General features: G+C 44.4%; 1 protein-coding gene across 2 annotated transcripts in view; it reads right to left on the bottom strand.

Moving 5' to 3' along the window:
* The window catches only part of FYB1 (FYN binding protein 1), a 301988-nt gene extending 276171 nt beyond the window's left edge, over window positions 1–25817 (bottom strand). For both annotated transcript variants that reach the window (XM_077462820.1, XM_077462822.1), the window contains exon 1: window positions 25662–25817. In XM_077462820.1, the coding sequence (XP_077318946.1) occupies window positions 25662–25664 (3 nt within the window). In that variant the 5' untranslated portion in view covers window positions 25665–25817. The remainder of the gene's footprint in view (window positions 1–25661) is intronic.
* Window positions 25818–26552: the final 735 nt, after the last annotated feature.

Raw genomic sequence — 26552 nt, 5'->3', positions numbered from 1 at the left:
TCCTTTCCCTACCTGTTCTGGGTCTATTAGCTGGTATAATAGTGGTCCTAAGCGGTTTTCTAGTATTTTTGCAAATAATTTCAGGTCAAGTTTAAGTCTGTAATTGGCGCAGTCTAGTGGGTCCTTGTTAGGTTTGGACAGCACTGTAACACGGGCTGTCCTGAAATCCTCTGGGATCTCCTTGGGGTCCTTTAGGTAGTTAAAGGTTTTCAATGGATGTGGTGTCAGGAGTGTGGAAAAGTATTTATAGTAGTGAGCTGTAAGGCCGCCTGGACAGATACCTTTTAGCAGTCTTTCCCCAACCAGAGAGTGAGTGGGTGAGCCCTATTTATATGATATGACTTGCAGGGGGCAGTTGTAACAATTTGCAACTGGCTTGCTCAATTAACTTGAGGGCTTAAACACAGACAGGAAAACCACATTACTAATATTTATAGCGAAAGGTGATCCAGAAAACGAGTGGCCTCTATGGTAGTAGTATGGTTACTAAAGTAGGCATTGTTAGAGATTTGTACCATCATTCAGGAATCTAGAATAAACAAAGTTGGGAGCCTGGCCACCAATCAGGCTGCCAAAAGGACTTGAGGGCATTTGTACTATTGTGGTACAGTAAAAAGTAATACAATATTAAATGATAAAACAATTATGTAAAAATTATACAGTTGATTTCATTGATGCAGAAAAAGAAAATCATCAGTTACACATTAGAACATGATCAGGGCTGGACTGGGACAAAAATTTGGCCCTGGACTTCATCCAGACCGGCCCACATTTTGCAAACACACGCAAAAACAGTATATAAACTATACGCAATGGTGGAAAAAAAAAAAAAAGTTAAATTATTTCACTGTAAGTATAAACAGCTTTTTTTTTATTATTTAGAGAAAAATATGCATTCCAACATAACAGACGCCTTTAGCATTAAATGTGTAAGTTACACTCCGTTCAATGGCAGGTGTCATAAATAAGGAAAACAGTTATACCAGTGGTCATTAATGCATCAGTGACCAGTGGCAGTACATTCATTCATCATCAGTGATCATGACCAGCAGAGACAGTACATTAATTCATCAGTGACCATGGCTACCAGTGGCAGAACATTCATTCATCAGTGACCATGACCAGTGGCCATAAATTTATTCATCAGTGACCATGACCAAGAGTGGCACTAGCAAATTCATATATCAGTGACTGTGACCAGTGGCATTAAATTATTGATCAGTTACCGTGACCAGTGGCATTAAATTATTAATCAATTATGGTGGCCAGTGGCATTAAATTATTAATCAGTTACCGTGGCCAGTGGCATTAAATTATTCATCAATTACCGTGACCAGTGGCATTAAATCATTCATAAGTTACCGTGGCCAGTGGCATTAAATCATTCATAAGTTACCGTGGCCAGTGGCATTCAATTATTCACCAGTTACCATGGCCAGTGGCATTAAATCATTCATCAGTTACCGTGGCCAGTGGCATTCAATTATTCATCAGTTACCGTGACCAGTGGCATTCAATTATTCATCAGTTACTGTGGCCAGTGGCATTAAATCATTCATCAGTTACCGTGGCCAGAGGCATTTAATTATTCATCAGTTACCTTGACCAGTGGCATTCAATTATTCATCAGTTACCGTGACCAGTGGCATTCAATTATTCACCAGTTACCGTGGCCAGTGGCATTAAATTATTCATCAGTTACCGTGGCCAGTAGCATTAAATCATTCAACAGTTACCGTGGCCAGTGGCATTAATTCATTCATCAGCTACCGTGACCAGTGGCATTCAATTATTCACCAGTTACCGTGACCAGTGGCATTAAATTATTAATCAGTTACCGTGGCCAGTGGCATTCAATTATTAATCAGTTACCGTGACCAGTGGCATTAAATTATTCATCAGTTACCGTGGCCAGTGGCATTCAATTATTCATCAGTTACCATGACCAGTGGCATTCAATTATTCATCAGTTACCGTGGCCAGTGGCATTCAATTATTCATCAGTTACCATGACCAGTGGCATTCAATTATTCATCAGTTACCGTGGCCAGTGGCATTCAATTATTCATCAGTTACCATGACCAGTGGCATTCAATTATTCATCAGTTACCGTGGCCAGTGGCATTCAATTATTCATCAGTTACCATGACCAGTGGCATTCAATTATTCATCAGTTACCGTGGCCAGTGGCATTCAATTATTCATCAGTTACCATGGCCAGTGGCATTCAATCATTCACTAGTTACCACTGGTTACGCTAACTGATTAATAATTGAATGCCGCTGGTCAATTATTAATTTAATGCCACTGGTCATGGTAACTGATGAATAATTTAATACCACTGGTCACAGTAACTGCTTAATAATCAGTTACCATGACCAGTGGCATTAAATTATTTATCAGTTACCATGACCAGTGGCAGTACATTTACCCCTACCTCCCCCCCCCCATGCTGCATATTACAGAAATCAGATAATGACAGTAATAGACTCAGCTTATCATGCAGCCTGCATCCCGTATAGCATCTGATGCTGTCTGGACTTGCTGCACTGCAAGGAATTATCAGGTTCCTCCTCCTCAGCGGCGCTGGCTCCTTGGTTGCAGTCTTGCAGGCAGCTGAGCTTGGGCAGCCGCTCGCTACGCTCCTCCTGTATCTCCGGCCAGCCTCCCCCTCCCCGGCCGTGAGTGACGTCACGGCGCCAGGACAAGGAGGCCGTAATGTTAGGGGGAGTTACGATTGAGTGGCAGCATCACGATGATGGTGTCTGTGTGCCGCCGCCGCCGGGTGCAGGAGCGGAGCCAGCCAGAGTTATTATAACACAATGCAGACACGGAGAGAGAAGTTTAGTGAGTCAGTGACACACTGACAACCGGCCCACTGAGCCAATCGGCCCACCGGGAAACTCCCGGTAGTCCCGATGGCCAGTACAGGCCTGAACATGATAGCAGTAAAGGTATATCAACAGTGGAGTAATTAACCCCGAAGGGAGAGGTTTACAGTAGGACAATTGATCACAGATGTCATTTTACTTGACTAGTTTCACAGACAGTGACTGTTTCATTGGGAGGGAATCTGTAGATAGGTTTTGACTGAAACAATGTAGTTGCCAAAAGACATGAGCAATAAAAGCTTATAATGCAGCATCATAATTAAGCAAGGTATTAATGAAGTTGAAAAAAGGGAGGGAGCAAGGCTGCTTACCCATGTCCCAGCAGACACCAGGCGCAAGGTGATGCAGGGAATATTTTATTGATCTTGGAGATCAGGAAGGATTTTTTTCCCTTGCTGGAAAAAAATCCTTCCTGATCCCCAAGATTTTTTTTTTGCTTTTTCCCTTGCTGGAGCAATTTTGATCATGCTTTGCTGTTTTTTTTTTTGCCTTCTTCTGGATCAACTGTGGCTATAGGATTGTGTTTATAGGATTGTATACATATATTTTCTATAATTTTTTCCCTTTTATTGGTTGAACTTGTGTCTTTTTACAACCAGACTAACTATGTACCTGTTGCGGACGGCTGCAGGGACCATTTCTGCCCACATTCACCCTGTTATTTGTTATTGCTATATTCCTCTTACAGCAAACCTATAATTTAAATATATAAAATGTATAGTTATTATTAGCTAGTTATTTAGCTTTCTCAAATTTCCGAATTTTCGGATTTTTGAGAGACAGTTTTCTTGGATTTGCCCAAAGACTATTCTTATGCCGTTTACACACGACCGGACTTTTCGACAGCAAAGGTCCGACGGAACGGATCCGCCGGACAATTCGATTGTGTGTGGACTTCATCAGACCTTTGCTGTCTAAAGATCAGACGGACTTTAGATTTAGAACATGTTTCAAATCTTTCCGGTCAAAAAATCCATTTGTCTGTATGCTAGTCCGATGGACGAAAACCAACACTAGTGCAGCTATTGGCTACTGGCTATGAACTTCCTTATTCTAATCCGGTCATACATCATCACGTTCAAATCCATCGGACTTTGGTGTGATAGTGTGTGGCCAAGTCCGTTCATTCGTAAAGTCCGTCGGAACTTCGCTGAAAAGTCTGGCGGGAAGACCATTGCACCTAGTCTGCTGGAAAGTCTGATCGTGTGTACACAGCATAAGTTTGTTTAATTCTGAACAATACATGATCATTGAAAGAGCTGGCCACATTGGCCTCTGGAGAAGGACAGTTTGGTCACCTGGGCGGCCTTAAGTGCTGTGTTAATTAACATGTTAATTATATAGTTGTCAGCTAAGTTGTTGCTGGGGGGGTAGGGAAGTAGCCATGAGCCAGCCCTACCTTGTTATCTAACCCCTTGTGTTAAAAAGTGTATAAAAAGGCTGTATTCTGTCCAATAAATCATTCAACATTCATATAAGCTATTACCGGCTAGCCTTGTATTCAATGCAGCTATAATTAATATTGCTCTCTGATGGTCAAATTGGAGGAAGCGGTATTACTGACGGAAGCACTCAGCGGATTGTGGGATAGGATCCGTCACAATTGGTGGCAAGCTGTGGGATGCTTCCTCTTGCCTAGGCACACCCAAACCACTACTGGGACCCTCTGTACCTAACAGCAAATGAAAAAGCACTACACCAGACTCAATCGCAGCACCTTGAAGGATCTCTTGGAGTCTTCAGCAACAAATCCAAAGCAACTCTCATCACCAAACTAATGGAGATCGACCAGGCCAGCAACCCACCTGCAGATACTTCAGAGTTGGCAGAGTTCCAGCGTGATGTCCAGTTGCGCCTGGTCTTGTATGGTACTTACCCCCCGCAGGAGGTTATCAGTCAAGTGAGGTGTCCCAGCTGCTGAACTCCAGCAGGACCAAGGAGCATCAGTTATGTCCAACCGGCAATCTCCAGCAGCCCACAAAAAGCTACCCTAGGCCGCCTTCTGCATGTTGGAAGATGAGATGGATGTTTACCTGCAAAAGTTTGAGCGGCAATGCAGGCTCCAAGGTGTCGATAAAGCAGATTGGGTCACGCTCCTGGTCAGCCGGCTCACAGGAAGGGCTGCAGAGGCATACAATAATGTCCCAGACAAGATCAGACATGACTATGACTGGGTAAAAGAAAGACTATTGGCTTGCTTCGGCATTACTCCAGAGGCACACCGTTTGAGGTTTTACAACCTCCACTGAAAGGAGAGAGCCATACACAGAATGGGCTCATCAAATGACCCGAGCAGCAGAGAGTTGGATGACCGGGCGCCAAGCTGTTACCATGGCAGATGCGCTCCAGCTAATCCTCCTGGAACAATTCTACTATCATACCTTACTTGAAGTTAGAGACTGAGTAAAGGATCGGTGACCAGTCACAGTAGATGAAACTGCCATCCTAGCTAATATGCGGATTCAAGGCAGGCTTTACAACCAGAGCCTAAAACCCCGGTTCGACCTGTCGCTAACATTCCGTGGAGAGCTGCCCCTCCACACCAGCCGTTGATCTCCTGTACCACTCAGCTACTATCTTCATGAGGGAAGTGGGGCCTCTGCTACAGATGCAACCAAGCAGGGCATGTTAGAAGGTATTGTCTGCAGAACTTTTCCCAGGGCACGTGGAACCACAGGACCCTTGGACTTGAGAGAGATGATGTGACTTACCCAAGTGAGGAGAATATTGAAATTCTACATGAGGCAGATCCTGTGCAAGCTGCCTCTACGGATAATGGTTTGCACCATCGACAAGCCATGTAGATTAATGGTCGGGCTGCCCAGGGACTGCGGGACACGGGAGCTACTATTACCCTGATACAGTCCCTGATGATAACCAGAGCAGATGGGATGGTCTGTGGCTGTGCGGGTGGCCAGGGGAAATTTTATGCGGTTCCCAATGCCAGGGTTCACCTTGATTGGGGTTTGGGGGCCAAAGAAGTGGAAGTTGAAATAATGCAGAACTTACTTGCGGAGGTTTTGTTGGGCAATGATTTAGGATGTTTAAATTCAGCCTTCTCCCTGGATCTATCCCCGGAAGCCTGCCCTATTACCACCCACCAGCAAGCCTGGATGAAGGTGCACTCCCTCGAGGACGGGACCCAGGTAAAATCTGTCACCCCTGATCTAGACTGTACTTCCCCAGCTATTCCTACCCCAACTTGGGCTTCTCCCCAAGACTTTACACAGGCAACTCTCAGTGACCCTTCCCTAGCTAGCTGTAGGGAAAGAGCAGGGTTGGACCTCGGGGAGGTTGGAGGGGTAGTAGTGTGTCCAGGGATTACTCTATTGGGTAACTGGAGGAAAGACAGCCTCCCATGCACCCATGCGGCAGCTGGTTGTGCCACATAAATATCGGCATGACCTGCTGCGTATTGGGCATGACTTTATGGGGGATGTCCGACAGTATTGCTGGACCTGTGACACATACCAGCGGGTGGGTAAGCATGGAGGCCCACTGAAAGCTCCCCTACACCCTTTACCTATCATTGATGAACCCCTTAGACCTGGTAGGACCATTGCCCTGACCTAGTCCTTCAGGGAAGAGATATATCCTTACCATGGTGGATTATGCCACCCGGTACCCAGAGGCTATTCCCCTGGAAAATATCCACACAGAAACCGTGGCTAATGCCTTGCTCCGAATCTTTGCCAGGGTGGGTTTCCTTCAGGAAATTATCTCTGACCAGGGGACCCAGTTCACTGTTGAACTCACTGAACAGTTGTGGAGGCTCTGTGGGATAAATCCCCTACAGAGCTCTCCTTATCACCCCCAGACCAACGGACTGTGTGAGAGGTTCAATGGAACACTGAAACAGCTGCTTAGGACATTCGCAACCTCTTACAGGGATTGAGAGAGATATCTGCCGCACCTTGTCTTTGCTTATCGGGAGGTGCCGAAGGAATGTACTGGGTTCCTGCGGCACCTTTTACTGTATGGGAAGCGGGGGTGGGGGCCCCTAGATCTAGTCAGAGCCCACTGGGAAGGGGGCATTTATCCCCAAGGGTCCTTTATCGTGACATACATTCTTGAGTTTAGGGACAGGCTGAAGGAGCTCACGGACACTTCGAGTTGCCCAGAGGCGGCAGAAACAATGGTGTGATTTTACTGCCTGGAACCACACTCTGGAGGTTGGGCAGAAGGTTCTTGCCCTCAGGTCAACTAAGCAGGACAAGTTACAGGTCACTTGGCAGGGACCTTACCAGGTTGTGGCAAAGCTCTGGGATACAATCTACCTAGTGGCTAAATGTTCGGATGAAAGAGTCCGACAGACCTTTCATGTGAACATGTTGAAAGAATACTGGGAAAGATCAGGAAGGTAGCCGCTATATGTGTTCCAGCTGTGGAAGATTCTGAGAACCTTCCCCTATCGGAGCTCCTGGAGCTAAATAGGATTACTACAGGGATAGAGACGATAAAGCTTGATGACCAGCTGTGGCCGACGCAGAGGCTAAAACAAGCTAGACAGGTCCTAGGCCAAAAAAGGGAAATGTTCTCCACAGTCCCTGGGTACACTACTATGGAAGTACACCGAGTGGAGACACCAGGAAAACTGCCACTAAGACAGGCAGCTTACTGGATACCTGATGCAGTGAGAGAGGGAATGTGTTGTGAGATTAAGGAGATGCTTGAGTTGGGAGTCATTGAGCCATCCAGCAGCCCCTGGGCTTCCCCGGTTGTCCTTGTACCGAAGTGGGACGGCACGACTCGCTTCTGCGTAGACTACCACAGATTAAATGGTTGTACCACCACTAACGCTTAACCTATGCCCCAGGTGGATGATCTGGTAGATTGCATTGCTCTGAGAAAATTCCTGGCAATCCTCGACCTATGCAAAGGGTACTGGCAAATTCCTCTGGATGCGGAATCTATTCCGAAGTCAGGGTTCATTACCCCATTTGGCCTATATCTAAAGTAATGCCATTTGGGATGAAGACTGCACCAGCAACTTTCCAGAGGATGGTAGATCAACTCCTCGATGGCCTCCAGGATCATGCTTGTGCATATCTGAATGACATTGCTATCTACAGCAATACCTGGGAGGACCATCTGGTTCACCTGGGTGTAATGTTGGACCGCATCAAGGCTGCAGGACTAAACTTTAAGCCAGAAAAATGCAGCATAGGGATGTCCGAGGTACAGTACCTTGGACATCGAGTAGGCAGTGGACAACAACCACCCGAGCCTGCTAAGATTGAGGCAGTTGCCAAGTGGCCGACCCCCTGTACTAAAACCCAGGTTCTGGAGTTCCTCAGCACAGCTGGGTACTATAGGAAGTTTGTCCCGGAATATAGTTCCATCGCTAAGCCCCTGACAGACCTTACTAAGAAGCACCTTCCCAGACAGGTACTGTGGTCCCCAGAGTGTGAAGCTGCCTTCAAACACTTAAAGAATGCACTAACTTCAGCTCCTGTTCTAGCTGCCCCTGACCCAACCAAACGTTTTTGTGTCCGCACGGATGAATCCACATTCGGGCTGGGGGCAGTACTGAGCCAAGTAGAGCCTGATGGCGGTGAGCATACATCAGTTGGAAGCTGCTACCCAGGGAAGTCGGTTACGCAGCCATGAAGGAGTGTTTGGCGCTGGTGTGGGCTCTCAAGAAATTCCAACCTTATCTCTACGGACGATCTTTTACAGTGTTTACCGACCACAATCCATTAATCTGGCTTAATCGGGTCTCCGGGGATAAGGGACGTTTGTTACAATGGAGCTTGGCCCTGCAGCCTTACAATTTTACCATCCAGTATCAGCCAGAAAAGCAGAATGGCAACGCTGATGGGTTTTCCCCGGGAAACTAAACTATAAGACTCTCCTGGAAAGCCCCAAGCTGACCCGTGGTGGATCTAGCTGGGTCTGCCGGACAATGGGACGAAGGGAGGGGGGGGGGCACTGTCGCAGACGTCTGCCCACATTAACCCTGTTATTTGTTATTGCTATATTTCTCTTTTTGTTAAATTTTTGAGAGACTGTTTTCTTGGAGTTGCCCAAAGACTATTCTTAGTTTGTTTAATTTTGAACAATACATGATCATTGAAAGAGCTGACCACACTGGTCTCTGGAGACGGACAGTCTGGTCACCTGGGCCGTCTTAAGTGCTGTGTTAATTAACATGTTAATTATATAGTTGTCATCTAAGTTGTTGCAAGAGGGGGGAGGGGGGGGGAGTAGCCATGAGCCAGCCCTACCTTGTTATCTAACCCCTTGTTAGTGTATAAAAAGTGTATAAAAAGGCTGTATTCTGTCCAATAAATCAGTGGTCATCAACCCTGTCCTCAGGGCCCACTAACAGGCCAGGTTTACAAGATAACTGAAATACATCATGGGTGATATCATTTGCTGCTCGGTGATTGCCATATTCTAGTCTGCATCTCCTCAAGGTAATACTTAAAACCTGGCCTATTAGTAGTCCCTGAGGACAGGGTTGATCACCACTGCAATAAATCATTCAACATTTACCGGCTATCCTTGTATTCAATGCAGCTATAATTAATATATCACTCTACTAAACTAAAGTTGATCCGGGGAAAATTCGATTGCCTCTCGGGGGATCAGGAAGGAATTTTTTCCCCTGCTTTAGCAAATTGGATCATGCTCTGCTGGGGTTTTTATTGCCTTCCTCTGGATCAACTGTGGGTATAGAATCGGGTATATGGGATTGTATGATATTATTATATTACTATTATTATTATTTTTTGTGGTTGAACTGGATGGACTTGTATCTTTTTTCAACCTGACTAGTAGTAAGAAATATACAGCTAAATTTAAAACAAATATTTTTTTTTATTATTTTGGGCCAGTTTTCCTTTGATAAATAAAAAAAAAACAGGAGATATCCATTACCATTTACCACCAAATGAAAGCTCAATTTGTCCTGAAAAACAAGGTATAATCCACCTAGATGCACATGCAAGTAATTGTGATGACATGTACCGTTTTACAAACATATGTCAAAGTTGCAAAATTGTACTTAGGCATTAAGGTTTGCTGTAGAAGCGAACAGGTTAAAAAGCAAAGAAGATTTGGAAGAACTTTGACATTCGAACTAATGACATTTGTTATATGAACTGAGAATGTTCATATGAAAATCCACTAGTGTATGGCTAGATGGTGGTAGAAGCTGGTGATACACCTGGTAGTAGTACAGTAAATTGGTACTGATAAACTATGGCAGCCCATACATTTATCTTTTTTTCAACCAGTGGGTTGAACAAAAAACAAAATAATCAAATACCCTCATCCACACATTCAATGTGAATAGGTGAATCCTTCCCACTATGGTATTGTATTTTGACAGCAGGAAAACGTCCTGACTATCAGAATACAATGATCAATGTTGCTAGCTATAGCCAGTTCTCACCGATTACGTCAATTCTGATTAAACGTGTGGGGCGGAGTTTACGCTCGTGACCTCGCCATGCCCGCCAATTCCAGGAGGCTGCCGGCTTGACTCCTGGGACCGGTATTTGCTGCATATATACTTATTTTTTACAATTTCATTGGTACTTTCATTTTTAATATATTTCATGTACAGTTTTACAAGTTTTACACTATGGGAACATTTTGATGTATTTCCATGCGTGACATGCTGGGGTAACTACCTACCATCTCTCATGAGAGAGTCCCCATTGAAAAGTAAGAAAGAGGATTTCCAATATAAGGGAGATCTTTTCATATTGTGCTTATGACTCTTTTAATTTAGAGTCCATGTTCTCTTAAGAAGCCACTTTATCACATAGTGGGGGTTCACCTGGGTGTCTCAGGTCACATCAATGGTGTAAATTGAACTTATGTTGAGCACTGGAGCTTTATTATCTTTTGAAGAGAATACAAAGATTCATTATTGGACTGTTATCACTTATGGGACTTTTTTCTTGTTTCTTTTGAAGATTTTATTTGACTTTCTAATTTATTACATTTATCACCATTTCATGTTAGCGTGGCAAATTTTGTACTATGTTGGCTATAGCCAGTTGCACTGATGGTTTGGGAAAAACCAGACAGGCTGGTTGTACCCAAGTTGATTGATAGATTCACTTGTGTACAACCAACCTGCCCAGGCATGGATTGAAATTTGCCCGATCCCTGATGAACTAGCCAAATTTCAATCCATGTATGGCTGGCTTAAAAATGGTAGAAGTAGAATTTTCAACGAAATATTTGCAGACAAATTTATAGGAAAATATATACAAAATGTTAATTTGTTCTAAAATAGTTCAAGATCTTGTTTGCTTTTAACATTCGATTATGGAATAAATGTACTTTACCAAACAAAACCGTATAACTGTTAGAAATTTGTATGTTCAAGAAAAGAAAAAATAAATGTTCTTACAATGTTCTTAGAACAAAAAATATCAAACAAAATTCTTCTACTATTAAGGCCGAATTAAACCCTCCTATCTTTTCAGCCGAGGAAGTGAATATCTTATGCCAAGTACAGATGATCGGAATTATGGTCGTAAAAAGGTCTGATGGTTTTCCTGACGGAATTCCGATGGGATTTTGCTCAAGCTGTCTTGCCTACACACGGTCACACCAAATTCCGACCGTCAAGAATGCGGTGCTGTACAACACGTAGGACGGGACTAGAAAAAGGAAGTTCAATAGCCAGTAGCCAATAGCTTCCGTCTCGTAGGTGAATCTGAGCATGCGTGAGTTTTTGCATGTCGCAATTGCATACACACGATTGGAATTTCCAATTGAAAGTTTTTCCGTCTGGAAAATTGAGAACATGCTCTCAAATTTTTGCTGGCGGGAATTTTACCAGCTAAATTCCGATGGAGCATACACACGGTCGCATTTTCCGATGAAAAGCTCTCATCGGTCTTTTGCTGGCTGAAATTTTGATTGTGTGTAAGTGGCATTAAACTCTGTTTGATCTGAAAATGCCATGGTGCTGCACATATGAGCTGGTATCACACCAGCCATTTGATGGTTTGACAGTTTGGTTGAGAGCACCAGCAAATGTGACAGTTATCATTCCTGAATCCTGGCATTCCAAGAATGTAACTGTTTTCTGAAACTGTTAAATTGGTGGGTTTAGTTCCGCTTTAAACCTCTACTGGAGTAAGATTACACCTATATACTGTTATGTGACAGCCAGACTGGCAAGAAACACAATAAAACAAGCAAATGTTTAATCCATGTAATGTGCCACCATAGCAACATGTAAACATTGTGAAAGTCAAATGGCCTCAACACAACATAAAAAAGTTGAGAGCACGACACCCTCTTCTAGCTAGTACAGAAGTCATGATGTTTTTTGGTTCAGCCATAAAGGATAGAGGAAACAATATATTTTCTTACAATACACCTGTCACTGTTATTTACATGTAGAGTTATGATGATGAATGAAGACTAGGTACTGCCAGAGGCAGATTGGTATCTTTATTGGGAGTTGCCTTGCGTTGCACTGTGAGTCATTCCTTACCATCACTGTTTCCAAACTTGAAATATGCATAATGCAGGTCGTGGGGTAAGGACAAAAAACACCTACACTATATTATCAAAAGTATTGGTACACCTGCGTTTACACGCAGGTGTACCAATACTGAACACATGAACTTTAACCACTTGGCACCAGCTGCCGTAGGCCCTTTAAGGGTTTTGCTATGCCAGGAGGTGGGGCGGGGCTTATGGCCACATGACTGCCGTGACTGGTTGTCACGGCGGTCACATGATCAGAAAAGTCCCAATCACAAACGTAAATCGGGAACATTCCATGAACCGCGGGTCCCTGTGTTCGGGAGTGCACAAGGCACGCACTCTCGGCACAGCACTGTCAGTGCTATGGGACGCAAGTATGTGGCCGCTCGGCGCCAAGGCCCGGCCGCTGAGAGGCAGCATATTTGCGTGCGCTCGGCATCCAAGAGATTAATGGCATCTCAGTCTTAGTCCATAGGGTTCAATATTGAGTTGGCCCATTCTTTGTAGCTTTAACAGCTTCAACTCTTCTGGGAAGGCTGTTCACAAGGTTTAGGAATGTGTCTATGGGAATGTTTGACCATTCCACCAAAAGTGCTTTTGTGAGGTCAGGCAGATGAGAAGGCCTAGCCCGCAGTCTCCACTTTAATTCATCCCAGAGGTGTTCTATCGGGTTGTGGTCAGGACTCTGTTCAGGCCAAACTGATTCAACCATGTCTTTATGGATCTTGCTTTGTGCACTTGTCCAAATCATTTGGTGGAGGAGGGATTATGGTGTAAGGTTGATTTTCAGGGGCTGGGCTTAGCACCTTAGTTCCAGTGACGGGAACTCTTAAGTCGCCAGGATACCAAGGCATTTTGGACAATTTAATGCTCCCAACTTTGTGGAAACAGTTTGGGGTTAGCCACTTCCTGTTCCAACATGACTGCGCACTTGACTGGTCTGTATAGACCAATAGACTTCAACCCAATAGAACACCCTTTTGGATGAATTAGAGTGCAGACTGCGATCCGGGCCTTCTCTCCAACATCAATGCCTGACCTCACAAAGGCATTTCTGGAAGAATAGTCAAAGATTCCCATAGACACACTGCTAAACTTGTAGACAGCCTTCCCAGAAAAGTTGAAGCTGTTATAGCTGCAAAGGGTGAGCCAACTCAATATTGAGTCCTACTAACTAAGACAGGGATGCCACTAAAGTTAACGTGTGTGTAAAATCTGGTGTCCCAATACTTTTGGCAATATAGTGTATCTTCACATGGAGGGGCTTAAAGCAGAACTTCACCATAAAGAGGAAAATTACGCTTTATGTCCTCAAACCCCCCCCCCCCCCCCCCCCCACTACATTTGGCTTTTCAAAGAGGGTCAGATTTGATGAAGTGAACATGCGCGAGGGCCAACCATTTTGCCTGACATTCTTTGAACCATTAAAATTCGGTCTAAGTGTGCTCATTCAAGCGCTAATACACTGCCCAACAAGAATTATTTTGCCTTTGTGGCTGTGTGTGGTGAAGAGATGAACTCTGGTGTATTATGTGTATATATGGTATTTATTGGCGTATAGCACGCACCTTCACTTTAAGAGGGAAGTTTCAGGAAAAAAACTAAAAATTTTAAATAAAGAACTGTGAAGCAAAATAAGGGTCAGTGCCCATCTGCAGACCCACAATTGCCAGGAATGCAGTGCCCACCATTGCTAGGAATGCAGCGCGCACCATTGCTAGGAATGCAGCACACACCATTGCCAGGAATGCACTCACCATTGCCAGGAATGCACTCACCATTGCCAGGAATGCAGCCACCATTGCTAGGAATGCACTCACCATTGGCAGGAGTGCACTCACCATTGCCAGGAGTGCAGCCACCATTGCCAGAAATGCAGCTACCATTGCCAGGAATGCACTCACCACTTCCAGGAATGCACCCACCATTGCCAGGAATGCACCCACTATTGCCAGGAATACAGCCACCATTGCTAGGAATTAGCTCACCATTACCATCAGTGTAGCCAGGAGGGGACATGGAGGGGGCAGGATGAGCGCCAAAGATATCTTACAGGAGAATCTCCTGTTTGCACAGCGGCCTCTTTAAGAGAAAGTCCCACCTCCTTTGATGGACAGAACAGTCGTCCAATGGCAGCGCCGGTGACGGGACTTCCTATTACAGAGACTGCCGTGTAAACAGGAAATACTAATCCTGTGTGCACAGCACTTGTCCCACCTCCTCCCTCCGAGGCAGCCAGCCTATATATCTTTTGTGGCCCCGGCGCTGGGAGATCGTTGGGGGCCACAAAAAATATGCATGTTAATTACCAGGCGGGCTGTTCAAAACCAGACCGCTGACCGAAATTGGCCCGTGGGCCGGACTTTGGACATATCTGGCCTAGACGATCTGATTGGAAGTGCCCCCCCCCCCCTTTTGTCTGTAGCCTTCTGGGACATGTAGCAAATTTGCTTGATCATTTTTGCTGCAAGAGCCATTTTTGCATTTTTTTTGTTCACAAAAAAACATTTTAGGCTTGAAGATTACATAAAACCTACAAATATTATGTATTCTTTAAAAGCAGACACCCTAGAACATTGGTCGGGAACCTATAGCTCGCAAGCCAGATGTCGCTGTTTTGATGGCCGCATCTGTCTCTCGCCTCTCAATGCTTGGATCGCATGGTATGCCGATCCGCAGATTGAGCCCATAGGAAGGGCCGCGACATCGGCCATCTTGGTACACACGGCAGTGGCCTAGGTGAGCAACATGCTGATGTCATCATCACCCGCCTCAACTGCTCGTGGATCTGCCTGCTTGTGTAGTGGTAAGCAAGCAGACAATTGTAGGGGAGATGGGGATATTACAGTGGGTGGAGATGTGGGGAGTTGTGGATATTACAGTGGGGGAAATGTGGATATTACAGTGAGGAGATGTGGATATTACAGTGGGGGAAATGTGGATATTACAGTGGAGAGATGTGGATATTACAGTGGGGGGATATGTGGACATTACAGTGGGGGGAGATGTGGATATTACAGTGGGGGAGATGTGGACATTACAGTGGGGGGAGATGTGGACATTACATAATATAATATATATATTTAATTGAAATTACAATCCATGTTTAATGGATGGAAGTCTCAACGCCTGCATGAAGCTTAACCTCACCACGTATCAACCAGACTATAAAGCCATCAGCAAAACCAGCACCAGAAGTCGCATTAATGGTAAGAAGTACTTTAGAGGCATGGGGTTTAATGGGGTTTATTTACTAAAGCTGGAAAGTGCAAAATCAGGCTCACTTCTGCATAGAAACTAATGAGCTTCAAAGTTTTATTACCAAAGCTTAATTGATCAAGCTGGGGTTAGAAGCTCATTGGTTTCTATGCAGAAGTGAGCCTGATTTTGCACTTTCCAGGTTTAGTAACTAAACCCCATTGTGTACTTAAAAGTGGGGAATGCCTGTATACATCATTGGTTAGCAACAGTATAACAACGTTATTAAAAAGAATTCAGAGGTCATGTCATGTTCGGCAACTTTGCCGTATTTGTTTGTTCTGTGATTTATCCCTTAAAGCGGTTGTACAGTCGTCTTTGTAAGTTTAACCACTTCCCGACCAGCGCACGACGATGTACGTCGACAGAATGGCACAGGCAGGCATATTGGCGTACATGTACGTCCAATATTCGTTGCCGCCGTGCCATCGGGAGCGCGTCGCCGGCGGCGCGCTCCCGCGCTGGTCGGGACCCCCGTGAGTCCGGTCGCGGGACCCACGGACTCGATCGCCGCGGGCATCCCCGCGATCGTCTCACGGAGCGGCCGAATGGAGGAAATGCTGTATAAACAACATTTTTCCATTCTGCCTAGCAACTAGTGACGCTGATCTCTGCTCCATGTGATTGGAGCAGAGATCAGTGTACACTAAATGACAGCCCAACCCCCCCACAGTTAGTAACACACCCCTAGGAACACTTAACCCCTACACTGCCACCCACTGGTTAACCCTTTCACTGCCAGTGTCATTTACACAGGAATCACTGCATTTATATAGCAGTGATTACTGTATAAATGACAATGGTCCCAAAAATGTGTCAAAAATGTCCGATGGGTCCCCCACAATGTCGCAGTCACAATAAAAATCACAGATCGCCGCCATTACTAGTAAAAAAAAAATAATAAAAAATTATTAATAAAAATGCTATAAAACTATCCCTATTTTGTAAACGCTATAACTTTTGCGCAAACCAATCAATAATCGCTTATTGCGATTTTTTTTACCAAAAATATGTAGAAGAATACATATCGGCCTAAACTGAGGGAAAAAAATGTTTTTTTATATATTTTTGGGGGATATTTATTATTACAAAAAGTAAAAAATAATGCGTTTTTTTCAAAATTATCGCTCTATTTTTGTTTATAGCGCAAAAAATAAAAACCGCAGGGGTGATCAAATACCACCAAAAGAAAGCTCTATTTGTGGGAAAAAAAGGACGTTAATTTTGTTTGGGAGCCACGTCGCACGACCGCGCAATTGTCAGTTAAAGCGACGCAGTGCCGAATCGCAAAAAGTGGTCTGGTCTTTGACCAGCAAATTGGTCCGGTCTGAAAGTGGTTAACCTACGGGTAAGCCTATAATAAGGCTTACCTGTAGGTAAAAAAAAATCTCCTAAACCTGTACGGTTTAGGAGATATTCCCCTCGCAATGTGCCGCTGACTGCAGCGGCGCTTGCGCACAGGGGATTCTCGGCTGAAAGTCCGGCAGGCGCCGGACCTTGCCGGAAAGAAATCTCCCGCACGCATGCGTGAGATTGACGATATCGCGACTCCAGCCACTCACAGCGCCGGAGCCTCGATACCCGGAAGACGCGAAGAGGGAAAATGTCAGCTCTCTCGCCGTGGATCGGGCCAGATGTCGGGGTCTCATTCTAAGGTAAGTATTTCATAATGAGCTAGTATGCGGTGCATACTAGCTCATTATGACTTTTCCCTTGCATGTCAGAAACAAAAATGGCAGCGGGTTTTCTCCCACTTTAACCACTTTCAGACCGGACCATTTTGCTGGTCAATGACCAGAGGTCTTTTTACAATTTGGCACTGCGCTGCTTTAACTGGTAATTGCGCGGTCATGCAATGTTGTACCCAAACAAAATTTGCGTCCTTTTCTTCCCACAAATAGAGCTTTCTTTTGATGGTATTTGATTGCCTCTGCGATTTTTATTTTTTGCGATAAAAACGTAAAAAGACCGCAAATTTTGAAAAAAATGATATTTTCTACTTTTTGTTATTAGAAAAATCCAATAAACTCAATTTTAGTCATACATTTAGGCCAAAATGTATTCAGCCACATGTCTTTGGTCAAATAAAAGTCAATAACTGTATATTTATTGGTTTGCGCAAAAGTTGTCACATCTACAATCTAAGGTACGTTTTCTGGAATTTACGCAGCTTTTAGTTTACGACTGCCTATCTCATTTCTTGAGGTGCTAAAATGGCAGGGCAGTACAAAACCCCCCCCAAATGACCCCATTTTGGAAAGTAGACCCCCTAAGGAAATTGATAAGAGGCATGTTGAGCCCATTGAATATTTTATTTTTTTGCCTCAAGCGATTGAATAATGACAATTTTTTTTTTTTTTACACAAAGTTGTCACTAAATGATATATTGCTCACACATGCTATGGGCATATGTGAAATGACACCCCAAAATAAGTTCTGCTGCTTCTCCTGAGTACGGGGATACCACATATGTGGGACTTTTTGGGAGCCTAGCCGCGTACGGGGCCCCGAAAACCAAGCACCGCCTTCAGGCTTTCTAAGGGCGTAAATTTTTGATTTCACTTCTCACTACCTATTACAGTTTTGAAGGCCATAAAATGCCAAGATGGCACAAAACCCCCCCAAATGACCCCATTTTAGAAAGTAGACACCCCAAGCTATTTGCTGAGAGGCATGTTGAGTCCATGGAATATTTTATATTTTGCCACAAGTTGCGGGAAAATTACAAACTTTTATTTTTATTTTTATTTTTTCACAAAGTTGTCACTAAATTATATATTGCTCACACATGCTATGGGCATATGTGAAATGACACCCCAAAATAAATTCTGCTGCTTCTCCTGAGTACGGGGATACCACATATGTGGGACTTTTTGGGAGCCTAGCCGCGTACGGGGCCCCGAAATCCAAGCACCGCCTTCAGGCTTTCTAAGGGCGTAAATTTTTGATTTCACTTCTCACTACCTATTACAGTTTTGAAGGCCATAAAATGCCAAGATGGCACAAAACCCCCACAAATGACCCCATTTTAGAAAGTAGACACCCCAAGCTATTTGCTGAGAGGCATGTTGAGTCCATGGAATATTTTATATTTTGCCACAAGTTGCAGGAATATTACAAACTTTAATTTTTTTTAATTTTTTTTTCACAAAGTTGTCACTAAATGATATATTGCTCACACATGCCATGGGCATATGTGAAATCACACCCCAAAATAAATTCTGCTGCTTCTCCTGAGTACGGAGATACCACATGTGTGGGATTTTTTGGGAGCCTAGCTGCGTACGGGGCCCCGAAAGCCAAGAACCGCCTTCAGGTTTTCTAAGGGCGTAAATATTTGACTTCACTCCTCACTACCTATTACAGTTTTGAAGGCCATAAAATGCCAAGGTGGCACAAAACCCCCACAAATGACCCCATTTTAGAAAGTAGACACCCCAAGCTATTTGCTGAGAGGCATGTTGAGTCCATGTAATATTTTATATTTGGCACAAGTTGCGGGAAAATTACAAACTTTTATTTTTTTTTCACAAAGTTGTCACTAAATGATATATTGCTCACACATGCTATGGGCATATGTGAAATGACACCCCAAAATAAGTTCTGCTGCTTCTCCTGAGTACAGGGATACCACATATGTGGGACTTTTTGGGAGCCTAGCCGCGTACGGGGCCCCGAAAACCAAGCACCGCCTTCAGGCTTTCTAAGGGCGTAAATTTTTGACTTCACTCCTCACTACCTATTACAGTTTTGAAGGCCATAAAATGCCAAGATGGCACAACCCCCCCCCCCCAAATGACCCCATTTTGGAAAGTAGACACCCCTAAATTTAGGGGTACACTAGTGAGACTCACAGGTAAAAAAGCACCTAGGCGGTCAGCGACTGTATCAAAACGCTACAAGAAAAACTGTTAGCGATCGCAGGGATCAGGCCTGACTCTGCGAACACTGCAGTTATGCGTGTTGTGTTTTGTAAGTGACAGTGATCGATCGATACTGCACTTGGGTGGGCTGGTCTGGGCTTGGCGGAGGGGCTAAATGCAGGTGCTAGCAGGTATCTGGGCTGATCCCGCTAACAATGCGTTTTGGGAAACCTAAACTGCTGGCGACGCTAATATAGATCTGATCAGATACTATATTACTAAGGGAGGTGTATGCTTTGTGCATGGGTGTTAGCGGTACTGGCACTAACCTGACGCTGCCTGGGGCGACGCAGACCTTATCTGACCCTCAAACTTATATCACCCGCCGGGTGATCAGGGGGTTAAACCTTTATTAGGTAATAAATGGCGGGTGCCCTGAAACTATAAAAAAATAACTAACCAACCAGCGTCACCTGTAACAGTTATATGGTGATCACTGGTGAAAGGGTTAACTAGGGGGCAATCAGGGGACTTTATGCGGTAGTATATGGGGGTCCCTGGCGCTATAAAAAGCTGCGGCGAACCTAAATACCTACCTGCCTAACTAGCGTCACCTGTGACACTAATACAGCGATCAGAAAAACGATCGCTTATTAGGCTGGGTTCACACTGGAGCGATGCGGGAACGCCACGAATCCGCGGCGGGTTCCCGCATCGCATGCCTCCTGGCGGCAGTTCACACTGCCCTATGCGAACTGCTGGGAGTGTCAGTGAAATGTTAATGACACCCCCAGATCAGTTTGCATATCGCAGTGCGATCTGCAAACTCGGATCGCATGGTGTGAACACCCATGCGATCCGATTCTGCTGCGGACCAAAAAAAGGGTCCCGTGCGAGTTTGTGGCGGGTGCGGCGGGTGCGACGCGAATTCAGCCATACTATCTGTATGGCTGAACTCGAATCGCACAGAGATCGGATGTGATTCGCACTGCAGTGCGGTGCGAATCACATCCGTTCTCATAAACCGCTGCAATGTGAACCCAGCCTTAGTGACACTGGCGACGGGGGGTGATCACGGGGTTAAACCTTTATTGGGGGGGTACCTTAGAACTAAAGGGGGCTAACCCTAACTGCCCTAACAGTTATTACAGTCACAAATGACACCCGCCGGGTGATCAGGGAGTTAAACCTTTATTAGGTAATAAATGGCGGGTGCCCTGAAACTATAAAAAAATAACTAACCAACCAGCGTCACCTGTAACAGTTATATGGTGATCACTGGTGAAAGGGTTAACTAGGGGGCAATCAGGGGGCTTTATGCGGTAGTATATGGGGGTCCCTGGCACTATAAAAAGCTGCGGCGAACCTAAATACCTACCTGCCTAACTAGCGTCACCTGTGACACTAATACAGCGATCAGAAAAATGATCGCTTATTAGGCTGGGTTCACACTGGAGCGATGCAGGAACGCCACGAATCCGCGGCGGGTTCCCGCATCGCATGCCTCCCAGCGGCAGTTCACACTGCCCTATGCGAACTGCTGGGAGTGTCAGTGAAATGTTAATGACACCCCCAGATCAGTTCGCATATCGCAGTGCGATCTGCAAACTCGGATCGCATGGTGTGAACACCCATGCGATCCGATTCTGCTGCGGACCAAAAAAAGGGTCCCGTGCGAATTTGCGGCGGGTGCGGCGGGTGCGACGCAAATTCAGCCATACTATCTGTATGGCTGAACTCGAATCGCACAGAGATCGGATGTGATTTGCACTGCAGTGCGGTGCGAATCACATCCGTTCTCATAAACCGCTGCAATGTGAACCCAGCCTTAAAGACACTGGCGACGGGGGTTGATCACGGGGTTAAACCTTTATTGGGGGGGTTAGGGGGGTACCTTAGAACTAAAGGGGGCTGACCCTAACTGCCCTAACAGTTATTACAGTCACAAATGACACCAATGCAAAAAAAAAATGCAATTGGTGTCACTGTGACTGGGGGGGGCAGGGGTAATTGGGGGGGTGATCGGGGGGTGAAGGGGGGGTGTGAGTGTGCCTGGCATGTTCTACTGTGTAGTGTCGTGTTGGTGCAACTCACCGATCCTCTCTCCTCGGTGCCGGAACGAAAAATACCGACACCGAGGAGAGATTACATCACTTCCTCTGCCTGTGTTTACATTACAGGAGAGGAAGTGATGTCACGGAGCATTTCCATTCGTCGGGAGCGATCGCGAGGGGGTGGCCATGAATGAATGGCCGCCCCCTCATCCCGGATCGCTCCCGAACGAATACCGACCGCCGCAGGCACCGGGGGGGGCCCGATCGGGCCCCCCACCCGGGGGAAGGCAGGGACGTATATATACGCCCATATGCCTGCCCGTGCCATTCTGTCTACGTATATCGTCGTGCGGCGGTCGGCAAGTGGTTAATGAAGAGCACCTGATTGTTTAATACAGGGACTTATTGTACTTTTAAAGTGTTGGTCTTACATAAAATGCAGACATTTACTTGTATTTAGTTTTAAACATATAGCATGGCTCTCACGGAATTACATTTTAAAATATGTGGCGTTCATGGCTCTCTCAGCCAAAAAGGTTCCCTACCCCCTGCCCTAGAGAATAGAATATTGGTATTTTTAATTAAATAAAAACATTAAATCAATTTAAATTTTTAATCACATTTTTAAGCACAACAAAGAAATTAGCCATTTTGTAGTAAAGTATAAAAGATGAGGCATTAAACTTGCTCCCCTGAATCAGTGACAAACCTCAGTACCCTATATTTTCCATAGAAGATGATTTAAAGCTCCTTCGGGTCATACATTTAGTTAACTGTGAACATTGGAGAATGTTGGATCCCACTCCAGTGTGCATAGTGATATGAAAGCGTTTTCGTGCGTTTCATGCATTTGCATTTTTACATGTATGTATGTGGGAATGGAGGGACCTGAAAAGATTTTGGAAGGGGGATTTTAAGTACTTGAGTGTAACTTACATTTAAAAAAAAAAAATTCGAAAAAAAAGACAAAAGGTCCTCTATTGTGATGCAATCGTGTTGACAGGTTCTCTTTAATGAGACACCAGAGGTCCAAAAGATGTTTTACGCATTGCGTCAGTAACAGGAAAGGGATATCTATCAGCAAATTAACGTTTTCTGATCTTCCCCTGGAGGGGAGAGTGGCTGGCAGTAACGAAGGTGTGTAGGTGTGTAGAAGTGATTGATTTACTTCCACCTGACAGCTGACAGTCGTCTTGTTAGATTTACACACACTCCCAGTGGTTGTATCTGTCGGGAGCGTGTGTAAAACCCCCCCAACCGTGGTGGCGACAAAAAGGTTTAAGGAAACTTTTCCAGAGAGAAACTGCCATTGTCCCTTCTCATTCTGCATATTTTAGTATCCTGACTGTCTTGTTTACCTTGTCTCTTAGCTGCAACAAGCATGCAAATAAGGATGTCTGACTTTACCTGGACTCACATACATGCGTCCCGTTCTAAGTCAGCTACTCAGACTTTACTCAACCCAGGTTACCAGTATACTAGTCTGACAATTTGCATCTTCAGCTCGGTTCACACTAGGCCAACTCCAAAGTTGTGTGACTTTCAGTGCAACTTTGGAGTCCGACTTTGATATGACTTTAATGTAACTTTTTACATTCTGTGGCAATATAGTTCTATCAAAGTCAGACCAAAGTAGTGCAGAAACCTTTTCTAAAGTTAGACAGACTCATAGCTCACAACTAGGGATGAGCCGAACACCCCCACCCCCGGTTCGATTCACACCAGAACCTTTGAACGGACCAAAAATTTGTACGAACTTTAGAACCCTATTAAAGTCTATGGGACTCGAACGTTCAAAATCAAAAGTGCTAATTTTAAAGGCTAATATACAAGATATGCAACAGACAACACCAGCAATAAGGGATATCTTCAGGTGTATACTGTGCTGGAGGCACACAACACCCACTTTAACTCCTGCAGATGCCTGTATTATAGAACACCAGCAATAAAGGGTAGATACAGGTGTATACTGTGCTGTGCTGGAGGCACACAACATCCACTAACTCCTGCAGATGCCTGTATTAGAGAACACCAGCATAAAAGTGTAGATGCGGGTGTATACTGTGCTGGAGGCACACAGCACCCACTAACTCCTGCAGATGCCTGTATTAGAGAACACCAGCATAAAAGGGTAGATACAGGTGTATACTGTGCTGGAGGCACACAACACCCACTAACTCCTGCAGATGCCTGTATTAGAGAACACCAGCAAAAAAGGGTAGATATAGGTGTATACTGTGCTGGCGGCACACAACACCCACTTTAACTCCTGCAGATGCCTGAGAAAAGAACACTGTCCCTTCCTATCTTGCTCTTTCCCTGCACACCGGAACACGCGCTGGTGGCCTTATATAGTGTGGGGCGTGTACTAAACCCCCTGAGCTATAATTGCCTGTGGCCAATTATGGCTCTCCTCGCTGCCGGCGCTGTGATTGGCCAAGCATGCGGGGTCACAGTGCATGCTTGGCCAATCATGAGTCAGCAATGCACTGCGATGGTGTAGTGCATTGTGGGCCGTTCGTGCTACACGAATTTGGTGCGAACGGTCCACAAAGTTCTGAATTTGCCGAACAGACGAACGGCCGATGTTTGAGTCGAACACCGAGCTCTTCCTACTCACAACTATCCCTGATTTGGAGGGCCTGTCCCTGATTTGGAGCAATGTCCCTCTGTCCCTCATTCCTCCTCATTTGTCCCTCATTTTCGTCTGATCTATATAGTTGTTTATAAAATGCACTTTTTATCTATCAAAAAGTGTTTTTCAGCGCTAAACATTTCACCTGATTCCTAAATTGCTGCATTTGAAAATTCCAAAAGCCAATATAAAGGAATAGTAGTGGCGCACTTGCGAGTTTAACCAATCTTGATTTTTGTACAATTCCCCTTTAAGGGGGCGTGGCAAGTGGTGTGTCCTATGCCTGCATACTTTGGCTGATAGGTGTCCCTCATTCCCACCTCAAAAAGTTGGGAGGTATGCAGACTTGTGTAGTATCAGTTAAGACAACTCTCATAGGAATACATTGAATTTCACATGTCATCCAACTTAGTGTCTCACAGGTCGGATCTCATGTCGCATCAGCCTTCAGAAAAGAATAGGCACTGTAGCTCAACTGTGCAGCTGCTTTCTCCGTGACACTTTGTCTGCTATCTAATAAGAACATGCGGTATAGAAAACAGAGACTATAGTGATGTTGAAAAAAGGACACTTTTGTACGACATCAACCAACCCTGCAGTCGATTCAGAAAAAGGCATTTAAACCATGGTCCAATTTAGCCCAACAAGTAAAAAACGAATCTTATAAAACAATTGGATCAACATTCCACAGTGTTATTTCTCATAAACATTTACAATTATTAGCCATTTCAATTTCCAACCTTTTTTTGAGGCAGTACAGCACAAGTCATTGGGGTTACTTTCCTAAAGGCATATAGGCTGTTCACATTGAAAGGGAAGTTTCTCTAGAACAGATCTGTTGCCTTCCATCATCCAATCATGTGCAAGCCAAAATTCGATTTTCTTTGATATGATTGGGTATTCCTTGCAAATTAAATTTAAAACCTCTGGAGAAAATCTCAAAGTGCAACTTCACTAGCAAAGTCTATATCCTATTTGCCTTTAGTAAATCAAACCCATTGGGGCTTATTTACGAAAGGTAAATTCACTTTGCACTACAAGTACAAACTACAAGTGCAAAGTGCACTTGAAATTGCACTGAAAGTGCACTTGAAAGTGCAGTCGCTGTAAATCTGAGGGGTAGATCTGAAATGAGGGGAAGCTCTGCTGATTTTATCATCCAATCATGTGCAAGCTAAAATGCTGTTTTTTTTTTCCTTGCATGTCTCTCTCGGATTTATAGCGACTACACTTCCAAGTGCACTTTCAGTGCAATTTCAAGTGCACTTTGCACTTGTAGTTTGCACTTGTAATGCAAAGTGGATTTGTCTTTAGTAAATAAACCCCCATTGACTTCTTAGATGTCTGTTGTCAGAATGTCAATATCTATCTATCTATCTATCTATCTATCTATCTATCTATCTATCTATCTATCTATCTATCTATCTATCTATTGATCTGTATAGTTCTATTTATGCTATTTGCAATATAAGAAATAACTATCGGTCGTACTCACCATTGTTGCTCCTGTACGAGAGCTGTTTGTGAAATGTAGTGACAGAGTTTAATAATTATCCTTTGCATGTAGTTGAAGCTTGAAACACACTTCCTCTTTTTTTTTTTTTTTGGTTCATTAGGTCTTATCAGAGAATGGTTAACTGAGCCGCTCTACAGTGCTCTCCGTCCTCAGTCCTACTCTGATTTTATGTGAAAAGTGGAGGAAGGCGGTCTTCATAGTTACCTCTAGTGACACTTATGGCTTTGGTGGATCTAGGGAACACTTGTGACTTGCAAGTGAACTGGTGATTTGTTATGTGAATTTCCTCTTTCCAAACCTCTGCAGTTGATATCTGCTGGGTGTGTATTTTTTTTGTTCTTCTTATCTATTTGACTTGCTATATTACTTAATCTTTGTATTATTTAATATCGTTTATAAGTATTTCATGTTTTTCCTCTGAGTCACATGCACAGGGTTGATATATATATTACAGCACTGATGTATGAGTTACAGCAGCAAGAATTGCTCAGTATTAACGTATATATGAACTCTCAGCTTGTAAAGCAATCCATTCAGTTTAAAATAGAAATGAAAGGCAAAACATTTGTGTATACATAAATAGTAAATAAATACCTTGTTTTTCATTTTCTTTTAGTGATCACATTCCATCAGTTCTCAGTTGCGTAAGGAGCTCATGGAGGAGAAACAGCAGCACACTGATCTTCCCAGTGAATGGCTGTGCACGAGGGCATGTCAGCACAAGGCTGAGGGCAGGCTTATGCTGCGTACACATGATCGGACTCTCCGGCGGACAATTCGATCGTGTGTGGGCTCCAGTGGACTTTTTCTTCCCAAAAGTCCGGAGGACCTAGAAATAAGACTGGCTTCAAATTTGTCCGCTGGACTCGG

This window comes from Lithobates pipiens, unplaced genomic scaffold (assembly GCF_037356315.1).
Source record: "Lithobates pipiens isolate NorthernLeopardFrog02 unplaced genomic scaffold, aLitPip1_a1.2 Scaffold_3, whole genome shotgun sequence".
NCBI lineage: Eukaryota > Metazoa > Chordata > Amphibia > Anura > Ranidae > Lithobates > Lithobates pipiens.
The sequence above is the reverse complement of the archived record's forward strand: the minus strand, read 5'-3'. Positions and strand labels throughout refer to the sequence as shown.